This window comes from Tachyglossus aculeatus, assembly GCF_015852505.1.
Source record: "Tachyglossus aculeatus isolate mTacAcu1 chromosome 12 unlocalized genomic scaffold, mTacAcu1.pri SUPER_6_unloc_1, whole genome shotgun sequence".
Lineage (NCBI taxonomy): Eukaryota > Metazoa > Chordata > Mammalia > Monotremata > Tachyglossidae > Tachyglossus > Tachyglossus aculeatus.
The window spans coordinates 2,020,153-2,034,388 of record NW_024044828.1 but is presented as its reverse complement, the minus strand read 5'-3'; the positions used below and the strand labels follow the sequence as shown (position 1 = coordinate 2,034,388).

The 14,236-nt window shown below is 44.5% G+C and overlaps 1 protein-coding gene across 1 annotated transcript in view; it reads left to right on the top strand.

Annotated features, from left to right (window-relative positions):
• Positions 1 to 14,236, top strand: part of PRKAR2B (protein kinase cAMP-dependent type II regulatory subunit beta) — a 116,847-nt gene that overhangs the window by 56,546 nt on the left and 46,065 nt on the right. Inside the window, exon 3 of the mRNA XM_038741462.1 lies at positions 10,347 to 10,399. Coding sequence (XP_038597390.1) covers positions 10,347 to 10,399 — 53 coding nt within the window. The remainder of the gene's footprint in view (positions 1 to 10,346; positions 10,400 to 14,236) is intronic.

The following is a 14,236-nucleotide window of genomic DNA, read 5'->3' as shown; positions in this document are numbered from 1 at the left end:
TCCTTCCTACCCCCGCTGTAGCAGCTCGGTCATCATAGAGATCAGACATCACTTCAGCTCGGGGGCATTTCCAGCTGCTGAAAGGCAGCTTTGAGAGGAGGGGACAGCAGCTTCCTCCCAAACTCCTGCTCCCTGCCCATCCTCCCCTCCCGGCTCCAGAATCAGTGGGGGAGAGCGACAGGCTAGCCATGGTCGCCCAGGACCAGGGGCTCAAAGTTGTGATGGCTCAGGACCGGGGCTGGAAGCCGGGGTCACTCAGGACATGGAACCGGTAGTGGCAGTCCTTCTGGACGAGCCCTTCCACATCCCTGCTCTCATTTATTTATTTCTTCATTTATTTATTTATATTGTTGCCAACTTGTACTTCCCAAGCGCTTAGTACAGTGCTCTGCACACAGTAAGCGCTCAATAAATATGATTGATTGATTGTCTGTCTTCCCCTCTAGCTCATGAGCTCACTGTGGGCGGAAAGCAGGTCTTCCAACTCTGTCGTACTCTCCAAAGTGCTTAGTACGGTGCTCTGCACACAGAAAGCGCCCAATAAATAAGATTGATTGATCTTTTGATCCTTTCTCACCTCTGCCCTAACTGCGCATTTGCCGGGGTGTCCCAAATCACCTCTGTTCCCAGGGAGCTTGTACCAGGCACTGTACTAAGTGCTGGGGTGGACGCAAGCAAATCGGGTTGGACGTAGTCCCTGTCTGCACAGGGCTCACCGTCTTCAGTCCCATTTTACAGACGAGGTAAATGAAGCGCGGAGAAGTAAAGTGACTTGCCCAAGGCCACACAGCAGACAGGTGGCGGAGCGGGGATGCTTCACTGAAGATAATCGTCCCGTCATCCTTCACCTGTTCCCAGTTTGGTCACTGCTGTTTCTCTCTTTCACTGACCCCTGGATCACTCCAGGTGTTGGAGTCTCACTTTTCCTCCTTCCTCCAAACTCACGGAGAAAGGGGGAATAATAACAGTAATAATGAAATTTGTTAAATGCTTACTATTGTGTCCCGCACTGTTCCGAGGTCTGGGATAGATCCAAGCTGATCAAGCTGGACCACAGTCCCCTTCCCACGTGGAGCTCACAGTCTTAATCCCCATTTTAAAGTTGAGGTAACCGAGGCACAGAGGAGCGAAGTGACTTGCCCAAGGTCACACAGAAGACAAGCGGCGGAGCCGGGATTAGAACCCAGGTCCTTCTGACTCCCAGGGGCTCTAGCCACTAGGCCAAGCTGCTTCCTTGGCCTGGGAGAAGAGTTGGGGGCCTCCTCCTTGCTCTCCAATACCACTTTTACAACCTTTGACCCTTTCCATTCTTCACCTTCTCTAATTCCATTAGCACTCTGCTTATATCTTATGGACTCTATTACTTTTCCTAGCCGAAATTTGTCTTCCCCACTAGACATAAGCTCCATGAGGGCAGGAATTGCGTCTTCTAACACTTGTACTCTCCTAAGCAATAAGCCAGTTATTCGAGAGTATTTATTAAGCTCATGGGAGAGCGCAAACAAATTAATAGACAACCCTACTCTAGAACAGTGCTTCAGCACTTAGAACAGTGCTTTGCACATAGTAAGCGGAGAAGCAGCCTGGCTCAGTGGAAAGAGCACGGGCTTTGGGCTTTGAAGTCAGAGGTCATGGGTTCGAATCCTCTCTCTGCCAATTGTCAGCTGTGTGACTTTGGGCAAGTCGCTTAACTTCTCCGTGCCTCAGTTACCTCATCTGTAAACTGGGGATTAAGACTGTGAGCCCCACGTGGGACAACCTGATCACCTTGTAACCTTCCCAAAGTTTAGAACAGTGCTTTGCACATTGTTATTATGAGAAGCAGCGTGGCTCAGGGGAAAGAGCCCGGGCTTTGGAGTCAGAGGTCACGGGTTCAAATCCCAGCTCTGCTAATTGTCAGCTGTGTGACTTTGGGCAAGTCATTTAACTTCTCTGGGCCTCAGTTCCCTCATCTGTAAAATGGGGATTAAGCCTGTGAGCCCCACGTGGGACAACCTGATCATCTTGTAACCTTCCCAAAGTTTAGAACAGTGCTTTGCACATTATTATTATGAGAAGCAGCGTGGCTCAGTGGAAAGAGCCCGGGCTTTGGAGTCAGAGGTCCCGGGTTCAAATCCCAGCTCTGCTAATTGTCAGCTGTGTGACTTTGGGCAAGTCATTTAACTTCTCTGGGCCTCAGTTCCCTCATCTGTAAAATGGGGATTAAGCCTGTGAGCCCCCTGTGGGGCAACCTGATTGCCTTGTAACCTCCCCAGCGCTTAGAACAGTGCTTTGCACATAGTAAGCACTTAATAAATGCCATTATTATCATTATTATTATTAATAAATGCCATCATTATTATTATTATTAAGGAGCTTAGAGTCTGGGCAGAGAGAATGATCCTGAGAGTAGAGAGATGTCCTTGGGTGCTGTGAGGAGATGCAATAGGGCAAGTCCCTGAGCTGGAGTAGAGGGAAACAGGGTGGGGAGAAGAGAGACCAGTCAGGGAGGGCCTCCTGGAGGAGATGTGAGTTTAGAGGGGCTTCGAATAGGGCGAGTCTGGTGGTCCGCCGGATGTGAAGGAATTCCAGGCAGGAGGGAGAGATGTGAGCAAGAGGGAGAGATGTGAGCAAGAGTTTGATGTGAGAGAGACGAGATGGAGGCAGAGTGAGTAGGTTGACGTTAGAAGAGCAAAGTGTGTGGGCTGGGTTGTAGTGGGAGAGGAGCGAAGAGGGGAGAGAGTTGATTTCCTTAAAGAAAAAGAGTTTCTGCTCGAGGCTAGTGGTAGGGAATTTTTATTTATCGAGGAGGGACAGGCAGCCATTAGAGCTTCAGCAGCTTGATTGAATATGAGAGCTGAAAGGCAATGCGAAGGTTCGGTCTGTTTGTTTTTTATATGGTATTTGTTAAGGACTTACTAATAATGGCATTTATTAAGTGCTTACTATGTGCAAAGCCCTGTACTCAGCGCTGGGGAGATTACAAGGAGATCACGTTGTCCCATGGGGGGCTCCCAATCAATCAATCAATCATATTTATTGAGCACTTACTGTGTGCAGAGCACTGTACTAAGCGCTTGGGAAGTACAAGTTGGCAACATATAGAGACAGTCCCTACCCAACAGTGGGCTCACAGTCTTAATCCCCATTCTACAGGTGAGGGAACTGAGGCCCAGAGAAGCTAAGTGACTTGCCCAAAGTCACACAGCTGACAATTGGCAGAGCCGGGATTTCGAACCCACACATTACCGTGTGCCAGGCACTGTACTAAGGGCTGGGGCAGATAAAAGCTAATCAGGTTGGACACAGTCCTGCCCACATGGGGCTCACGGTCTTAATCCCAATTTTACAGGTGAGTTAATTGAGGCACGGAGACAATAAGTGATTCGCCCAACGTTACGCAGCAGACGAGTGGCAGAGTCAGGATTAGAACCCAGGTCCCAGGTCTGTGCCCTATCGCCTAGGCCATCCTGCTTGAGTTGAGGGTTGTACTTCCCAAGCGCTTAGTACAGTGCTCTGCACACAGTAAGTGCTCAATAAATATGATTGATTGATTGATTGAGGGTGATTCCAAGGTTATGGCTTCTGGAAGAGGGAGGATGGTGGCTAAAGTGACGCACTGATGGGGTGCTAAGCCCTCCCAAGCGCTTAGTACGGTGTTCTGTACTTAGTAAACTCTCAATAGGTAACAATGATTGATTGGAAGGTACTGGATTAGTAAGGGATTGTCTCGTGGAGGAGGTGGCCTTTTTAGAAGGGCTTTGAAGCTGTGGAGGTGAGGGGAGTGATGGAGCGCTTAGTACAGTGCCCTACACATTAAGTGCTCAACCATCTCTCTATGTTGCCAACTTGGATTTCCCAAGTGCTTAGTACAGTGCTCTGCACACCGTAAGCGCTCAATAGATACGATTGAATGAATGAATGAATGAATGTCCACGGAGGAGGGAGGTCAGAAAGCCGAATGGCCGCAGAGATGCTGGTGCGGAAAGTGTGAAAGCAGGAATGAGAGCTGAATTAATTAATTTATTCATTCAATCGTATTTATTAAGCGCTTACTGTGTGCAGAGCACTGTACTAAGCGCTTGGGAAGTCCAAGTTGGCAACACATAGAGACGGTCCCTGCCCAACAGTGGGCTCACAGTCTAGAAGGGACTGACCTGTTGGCTGACCAGACACTTCTTGAAAACTGCCGATTGTTCAGCCTTTATTTCAAACTGAAAATATCAAAAATTGATATTTTAAAACAGCTAAGGTACTGATTCATTTAAGGTACACTACTCAGGTTAATGTATTCAGCGACTCCCAGAAAATGTAATATCTCCCAAAAACCTTATATCATCATCAGTCGTATTTATTGAGCGCTTACTATGTGCAGAGCACTATACTAAGCGCTTGGGAAGTACAAATTGGCAACATACCCTGCAAGTCAATAAATGGAAAGAATGTTATGAATGGGAGGGAGAAAGCAGAGACGAGGCCGAGTGGATTGGAAAGCGATTTTTATTTTTATTTTGTACATGTTTATTCTATTTATTTTATTTTGTTAATATGTTTTCTTTTGTTGTCCGTCTCCCCCTGCTAGACTGCGAGCCCGCTGTTGGGTAGGGACCGTCTCTAGATGTTGCCAACTTGGACTTCCCGAGCGCTTAGTCCAGTGCTCTGCACACAGTAAGCACTCAATAAATACGATTGAATGAATGAATGAATGAATGAATGAACAAATATCATCGATTGAATTGGAATTCCAGGGACCCCTTCCCAACAGTTCAGGGAATTGTCAAGGATTATCAGTTGTAAAGTGCGGTCACAGCCTCCAACTACTCTGTTACTCCGCCTCGTGTCACCCTTCTTCTCACTTTCCTCGTATTTGACACTTTGTCGTACGCTACATAAATGCTCGTATCTCACGCTCGGATGGAGCCGCAGAAGGTTGACGCCGGTTTCCGAGGAGTCTCCCAATCCCTGCGTTCTGCTCCTTTCCCCCGGGCCTTCCGCCCCCTTGGCTGACAATTGAGCCTGGGTTGGAGAGGAAAATGGAGGGATTGGAGATCAATCAGTCAATCAATCGTATTTATTGAGCGCTTACTGTGTGCGGAGCACTGTACTAAGCGCTTGGGAAGTCCAAGTTGGCAACATCTAGAGACCGTCCCTACCCAACAGTGGGCTCACGGTCTAAAAGGGGGAGACAGAGAACAAAACCAAACGTACTAACAAAATAAAATAAATAGAGTAGATATGTACAAGTAAAATAAATAAATAAATAAATAGAGTAATCAATATGTACAAACATATATACAGGTGCTGTGGGGAAGGGAAGGAGGTAAGATGAGGGGGATGTAGATGAGACACAGACAAGAAAAATTGGCCTTCTCCCCAGCTATTTGGCTGTTTGTTTGTTCTTCTGGTATTTGTTAAGCGCTTTTTATCATCATCATCATCCATCGTATTTATTGAGCGCTTACTATGTGCAGAGCACTGTACTAAGCGCTTGGGAAGTACAAATTGGCAACATATAGAGACAGTCCCTACCCAACAGTGGGCTCACAGTCTAAAAGGCTCCCAGTCTCAAACACTGTTCTAAGTCCTGAGGTAAATACATGGTAATCAGGTCAGACAGGTCCCTGTTCCAGGGCTCGGCTCCTGCTCTCAATCCCCATTTTACAGATGAGGTTACCGAGGCACAGAGAAGTGAAGTGGCTTGGCCAGTGTCACCCAGCAGATAAGCGGCAGAGCCGGGATTAGAACCCAGATTCTGCTGACACCCAGGCCCTTGCTCTATCCACTAAGGTCACGCTGTTTCTGGAAGAGGAGGAAAAGGAAGCCTTGGATTCCTTTCCTTCATTCATTCAATCGTATTTATTGAGCACTTACGGTGTGCAGAGCACTGTACTAAGCGCTTGGGAAGGACAAGTCGGCAACACATGGAGACGGTCCCTGTCTAGATCCTGGCCTTTTAGGTACAGGATCTTTATAACTGTCGCTTCCAAATCAGACCACCGTAGACAGTGGTTTTCGTACCGCTCGCCCCATCCAAAAAAGACCTCAACCTCTTTTATTCATTCATTCATTCAATCGTATTTATTGAGCGCTTACTGTGTGCAGAGCACTGGACTAAGCGCTTGGGAAGTACAGGTTGGCAACATTTACTTGGGTGGTAGGACATCTGGCTCAGTGGAAAGAGCCCGGGATTTGGAGTCAGAGGTCATGGGTTCAAATCCCGGCCCTTCCAATTGTCAGCTGGGTGACTTTGGACAAGTCACTTCACTTCTCTGGGCCTCAGTTCCCTCATCTGTAAAATGGGGATTAAGACTGTGAGCCCCCTGTGGGACAACCTGATCACCTTGTAACCTCCCCAGCGTTTAGAACAGTGCTTTGCACATAGTAAGCGCTTAATAAATGCCATTATTATTATTATTATTATTATTATTATTATTATTATTATTTAGAAACAGCCCAAGCAGGTTCTCTTCCCCAACCTGACCTCTCAGCTACTAGAAGTATCCTTTTTAATTACATTAGTCTTTGGCTGAGGACACACTATCCTGTGTATCTCCTTTTTCAAATGAACTATAAACCTGCTATTTTAACTTTCCGTACCTTCTACTGATATCTTGAGGGCCCCGAGATAATGCGTGTATCTACCAGAGCCTTAAGCCTGTATCATTCATTCATTCAATTGTATTTATTGAGCGCTTACTGTGTGCAGAGCTCTGTACTAAGCTCTTGGGAAGTACAAATCGGCAATATATAGAGATGGTCCCTACCCAACAATGGGCTCACAGTCTAGAAGTGGAAGACAGACAACAAAACAAAACAAGTAGACAGGTGTCAATACCATCAGAATAAATAAATAGAATTATAGCTGTATACACAAGATCAGTAAATGTACGTAATGTTTCCACTCAGTTTTTTTCAGTCAGAGAAGCAGCGTGCTTAGTGGAAAGAGCCCGGACTTGGGAGTCAGAGGTCATGGGTTCGAATGCTGGCTCCGCCACTTGTCAGCTGGGTGACTTTGGGCAAGTCACTTCACTTCTCTGGGCCTCAGTTCCCTCAGCTGTGAAATGGGGGTTTAGATTGTGAGCCCCACGTGGGACAACCTGTTAACCCTGTATCTACACCAGCACTTAGAACAGTGCTCGGCACATAGTAAGCGCTTAGCAAATACCGTCATTATTATTATCATTATTATTTTTTAGTGTGGTGAAATTTTTTTTACTGAATTTAGGATATTATAAAACTTTATTGTTGCAGGAAACACTCTAATAGAAATATATTTAATCTTTCCAATTACCACTCCTAGATTGTTTTTGAAGGGCCTATGGCATGATATATAGTAATCTGCTTTTATATCACTCTTTCGAGCTATTCAATTTTAATATCTGTATTAGTTATAGTGTTCTCTTTCCCTGCAAACTTTACCTTGGCTTAAACCATTCCCTTTCCCCTCCCTTTGAAATATTTTGTCTGATTTGAATGGTTATAACCCTTTTCACTTTTCGCCTAGCTTAATGGCAGATCTCTTAGGAAACCTATAAACATAAACTAGTTTATAAACTCTTCAGCCCTTTTGCCGAAGAGAATATGGAAGCTCATCTTAAAAATTAAGTAGAGCTGTACCTTGGAATGCGCCTGCCACACGTTCCCGAAAAATGGGGTGTGGAAGATCATCGTATTACGGGATACATTACGGGATACTTTTAGACTGTGAGCCCACTGTTGGGTAGGGACTGTCTCTATGTGTTGCCAATTTGTACTTCCCAAGCGCTTAGTACAGTGCTCTGCATATAGTAAGCGCTCAATAAATACGATTGATTGATTGATTGATTGATTTTCCCAGAAAGTTGATGTCATTCGTTAGTTTTCTGTTGCCAAATCAGCACTGCCTGATGACTGGGCCCTATGGTAATTAAAAATGTATTTGTAGATCTCTCTTCTTGCCCCTCGTCCCGGCCCTTCTATTATCTGTAGGGACTTTCCTGCCCCATGTGCTCCCTAATCAATCGATCGATCGTATTTATTGAGTGCTTACTATGTGCAGAGCACTGTACTAAGCGCTTGGGAGAGTACAATGCAAGCTCATACCCATCCACCTTGGCCTCCTCAGTAACTCTTGCCCCCTCAAACCACGTACTGTGACAGCTGGGAAGAGAGGAGAAGAAAAATGTTCCTGAAGTCCCCTTCCTGTTGGACAGCTAGATTCCAGCCCTGCCTCTTTGCCTCAGGCCTCTTTGCCTCTTTGATTATTATTCATAATAATAATAATAATGGTATTTGTTAAGCACTTACTAGATGATGATGATGATGGCATTTATTAAGCGCTTACTATGTGCAAAGCACTGTTCTAAGCACTGGGGAGGTTACAAGGTGATCAGCTTGCCCCACGGCGGGCTCACAGTCTTAATCCCCATTTTTACAGATGAGATAACCAAGGTGCAGAGAAGTGACTTGCCCAAAGTCACACAGCTCACAGTTGGAGGAGCCGGGATTTGAACCCATGACCTCTGACTCCAAAGCCCGGGCTCTTTCCACCGAGCCACACTGGGGTGGATACAAATAAATCGCGTTGGGCACAGCCCCTGCCCCACACAGGGCTCACAGTTTCAACCCCCATTTTACATATGAGGTCACTGAGGCACAGAGAAGTAAAGTGACTTGCCCAGGGTCACACAGCAGACAAGTGGCGGAGACGGGGATTAGAACCCATGACCGTGGTTCCAGTATTAACTATATGAAAGAGCACGGGCCTGGGAGACAGAGCATCTGGATTCTGCCACTTACCTGCTGTGAGACCAGAAGTGAATCGTTTCACTTCTCTGTATTTCAGTTACTTCATCTGTAAAATGGGGATTAAGACCGTGAGCCCCATGTGGGACAGGGACTTCGTCCAACCTGATTCACTTGTATCCATCTCAGCGCTTAGTACAGTGCCTGGCACATGGCAAGCGCTTAACAAATGCCAGGATTTTTATCATTATTATTATAATTATTTATTTATTTATTTTACTTGTACATATCTACTCTCTTTATTTTATTTTGTTAGTATGTTTGGTTTTGTTCTCTGTCTCCCCCTTTTAGACTGTGAGCCCACTTTTGGGTAGGGACTGTCTCTGTATGCTGCCAATTTGTACTTCCCAAGTGCTTAGTACAGTGCTCTGCACACAGTAAGCACTCAATAAATACGATTGATGATGATGATGATGATTACCATGCTAGGTAGGGTCAGTGGGCCACTGAGTCCCACTGGCCTGCCTGGAGAGCACTGGAAAACTCTTGGAGAAACAGAACGATGGTTGCATTCCTCGATACCCACTCCCTTGGTTAGGGAGTAGCTGGTATCCCAAAGGTTTCTCCCTAATATAACCATTTCTGGACCACGAAATGGCCTTTATTGTGTGGACTGATATTTTCGAACTTGGCACCATCCTGTGGAAGGGACTTTCCTATTCATTCATTCGTCCAATTGAATTTATTGAGCACTTACTGTATTTATTGAGCACTTACTGTGTGCCGAGCACTGTACTAAGCCCTTGGGAGAGTACAATATAACAATAAACCGACACATTCCTTGTCCACAAGGCTCAAGACTGTAGGCTTGTTATGGGCTTGTCATTCTGTAACACCTTTGCACTTGGATTTGCTCCCTTTATTCACCCCTTCCTCAGCCCCACAGCACTTATGTCCATATCTGTAATATTTTCATTTATATTAATGTCTCCCTCCTCCTCTAGACTGTAAGCTCCTAGTGGGTAGGGAATGTGTTTATTTTTATATCGTTCTCTCTCAAACAGTACAGTGTCCTGCACACAATAAGCACACAATAAATACAATTGATTGGATTGATTAATTGGAGCATTGCCTACCAACTTTTTTGTATTGTATTCTCCCAAGCACCTTGCTCTGCACACAGTAAGTGTTCAGTAAATACCGTTGATGATGACGATCCTACTACCAGGAAGAAACCAACAACCGTACTTATTGAGTGCTTACTGCGTGCAGAGCACTGTACTAAGCACTTGGGAATGTACACTATAACAGGGTTGGTAGAAGTGCTGGGAGTCAATTTCATTCCTGAAGAAGACACATTTACTCTTTCTAAGATTTCTAAGCTTTCTAAGAGCGATAGGAAGCGAGCTGTGTAAAAGGGGTCTCCTCGAGCTGAATGATTTTACGTTTTTCCCTGAAAGAGGTAGCTTAACTCAATGGTATGCAAGTAGATTCAGCTAATTACATCAAGTTTACTCCCAGAACTTACATTATTCTAGCTTCCCTACCAGTGAATTATATTTTCAAATGCTTTTTACGGCGGTTCATGATTATGTTTCTTGGCGAGAGTCACCTAAAAATGTTTTCCGTTCTTCTGTCCGTAGTTTGTGCAGAAGCTTACAATCCAGATGAAGAAGAGGATGACGCAGAGTCCAGGGTATGTAACTGACTGGCGGAAAAACCTTTGTAATCCACCCCCTGAATAAGAGAGACGTAAGGGGATTGGGCTTGGGGAAATCAATTCTGACTGTTGCTTTTTGGTGATTTTTTCTTTGACACCATGACACTTGAGCTTCAAAAAGATTTCCCTTCCTAATTGTGTTATTTGTTAAGCCCTTATTGTGTGTCAAGCATTGTTCTAAGCGCCAAGGAAGTACAGTATAATCAGGTCACCACTATTGTGTTGTGTTGTACTCTCCCAAGCGCTTAGGACAGTGTTTTGCACACAGTAAGCACCCGGTAAATCCGATTGACGATGATAATGATGATGACGTCAGAGACAATCCCTGTCTCACAGAGGGCTCGCAATTTAAGAAGCAGCGTGGCTCAGTGGAAAGAGCCCGGGCTTTTGGGTCCGAAGTCATGGGTTCAAATCCCGGCTCCGCCAACTGTCAGCTGTGTGACTTTGGGCAGGTCACTTAACTTCTCTGCGCCTCAGTTACCTCATCTGTAAAAATAGGGATTAAAACTGTGAGCCCCCTTTGGGACAACCTGATCACCTTGTAACCTCCCCAGTGCTTAGAACAGTGCTTTCCACATAGTAAGCACTTAATAAATACCATCATTATTATTAAATAGAAGGGAGAATAAGGTATTCAGTCTCCATTTTACAGATGAGATCACTGAGGCCCAGAAAAGTTAAATGACTCGCACAAGGTCATACAGCAGATACGTGGTGGAGGCAAGATTAGAGCCCAAGTTCTCGGACTCTCAGTCCCGTGCTCGTCATACGAGCCCATGCTGCTCCTAGATTAATTTAGCTGACCTTAATACGCCCCAGTTTATAGACATCTCTAAATGAAATGTCTATAATGAAAATGAAAATCGCAAGGAATGTGGAAGCATTGGTGCACCGTCTGTTTATACGCAATATGGGCATCGAGTTTTGATTTTGGCTCTTGAGTAGAATGAGATTTAATGGCTGAAAATGTTGAGCGGTTTTATTGACAGTGAACCTTTAATCTTCTAGGAAAGGTTTCAAATCTGAATGTTTCTGCCAAAGCCCTTCTGCTGTAGCTAGTCAAAGTTTTTATAACCAGGCAAGCATAGTAAATACCAAATGCAGTTGCTCATTCAGGATTAATGAGGCTAGTAATAGCAGCAGTGGTAATAATATTAGTAGTAGTAGTATGGCTGCACTGATATAATGGTATTATAACAATAATACCAGTATTATTACACCAATTACATTAATAATAATGGCTATACTGGTATAATGGTAGCCACATAGCAGTAACCGTAGCAACAGCAGTAGTAATTAGCAATAATACTAGTAATAATAATGATGGTATTTGTTAAGCGCTTACTATGTGCCAAGCACTTTTCTAAGCGCTGGGGTAGATACAACATCATCAGGTTGTCCCACGTGGGGCTCACAGTCTTAATCCCCATTTTCCAGATGAGGTAACTGGGGCCCAGAGAAGTTAAAGTGACTTACCCAGGGTCACACAGCAGACAAGTGGCAGAGCCGGGATTAGAACTCACATCCTCTGACTCCCAAGCCCGGGCTCTTTCCACTGAGACATGCTGCTGCTCGTAGTAGTATGCCTGGCACAAAGTAAGTGCTTAACAAATACCATAATTATGAGTAGCAGTAGGAGCAGAAGCAGTGGTAGCAATTGTAGTAGTAATAGTACTAGTAGCGATAGCAGTGCTTAGTACAGTGCTCTGCACACACTAAGCACTCAATAAATATGATTGAATGAATGAATAAGCAGTTGGAGTAGAAGAAGCAATAGCAGCAGTAATCATAGTACAGCAGAAGAAGTTATTGCAACTGTATTAATAGTAGCAGTAGCATTTACATTTAGTGAGCATCTGATTGGTGCCATGCACTGTATTAGACCCTAGAGCAGTACAGAATAATAATGATGGCATTTGTTAAGCGCTTACTATGTGCAAAGCCCTGTTCTAAGCGCTGGGGAGGACACAAGGTGATCAGGTTGTCCCACATGGGGCTCACAGTCTTAATCTCCATTTTACAGATGAGGTAACTGAGGCACAGACAATAATAATAATAATAATAATAATAGTGGTATTTATTAAGCACTTACTATGTGCAAATCACTGTTCTAAGCACTGGAGGGGGCTACAAGGTGATCAGGTTGTCCCATTTGGGGCTCACAGTCTTAATCCCCATTTTACAGGTGAGGTAACTGAGGCACAGAGAAGTTAGGTGGCTTGCCTAAGGTCGCACAGCTGACAGGTGGCGGAGCCGGGATTTGAACCCATGAACTCTGACTCCCAAGCCCGTTCTCTTTCCATTGAGTCACACTGCTTCTTCAATAACAGAGTGACAACTTCCCTGCCCACAAGGAGCTTACATTTTAATGGGCGATATAAACATAAAAATATTTACACCTGGAGTGGCTAAAATAAAAAATACACATATATGTGTATATATATATATACACGTATATGTATAAAAATAAATTGAGCATACACACACACATATATGTATATACACATATATGTGTGTGTGTATGCTCAATTTATTTTTATTTATGTGTGTGGGTATACACACACACACACGTGCTAAGGAGGGTATGAATGAGTTAACGGATACTAGAGTTAGCAGAAAAACTGATACATCTGAGTGCTGAGAAATCAGTTAAGGAAAGCTGGTCGGAGGAGAAGGGATTTTAATAGTCTGCATTAGCTCAAGGAGAAATTTGTGGAAAACCATTAAATATTTGGAAGAATGAATTTGCTCATGGCGTTTGAAGCAGTTTTATATTCAGCTTTGTTCTTATGGTGCTTAGTCAATCAAAACGAATATAAATTGAAACAGGTCCGCTGCTTCCTAAGAGAGCACAGAGGCTCTGGGAATTCGTCAGAAACCCCTTTAATCATAGAAGTTTGTGATTCATTCATTCATTCAGTCGTATTTATTGAGCGTTTACGGTGTGCGGAGCACTGTACTAAGCGCTCGGGAAGTCCAAGTTGGCAACGTATAGAGACGGTCCCGACCCAACAGCAGGCTCACAGTCTAGAAGGGGATGTGATGTTCCCCTTGAGCTTGTGGTCAGTTTCCCCTGGGATTTTGGGTGTCCAAGTATCAGTAGATTCCTAGCTTCTTGGGAGGCAACAGAGGTGCTGACATCCCAGTTAGGTTTGCTATTAAGGGCCAATGAAAAACTTAAAATTTTAATACGGACGTCTTGCGGCATATTATTGGTACCATTTTTAAGGCCCTTTTCTGACTCCTTCTGCCCGTATAACTTTTATTGCCGTTGATGTGAATTTAATAGGCATTTTGTGGGGAAGCAGTGTGGCTTAGTGAAAAGAAAAGAGGCCCGAGAGCCCGAGGATCTGGGTTCTAGTTCCGACTCTACCACTCGTCTGCTGTGGGACCTTGGGCAAGTCAATTAACTTCTCGGTGCCTCAGTTGCCTCATCTTGTAAAATACGGATTAAATCCTCCCCTTTCCAGTTTAGACTGTGAGCTCCATCCCAGATGGGGATTAGCCCCTATCTACCCCAGCAGTGCCTGGCACGTGGTAAGTGCTCAACAAGTACCATTAAAAAATCAAAGGGAAGTAATTATTTTGATCAAAATTATATTGTGGAGGCCTCTAAATCTAAGTAAACTTTTTTTCTAGGTAGGTAAAGCATTATGATTCAGAGTAGATGTAATTCCATTAGGCCATTACCACTGAATAAGATCAATCCAAATGGCAATTTCGCCACTGGATTGAGTTTATTTCTCATTTTAAAACTTAAAGCACTTCACCAGGGGTGGAATTCATATTTTGAAACCATCGGTAGTATTTACT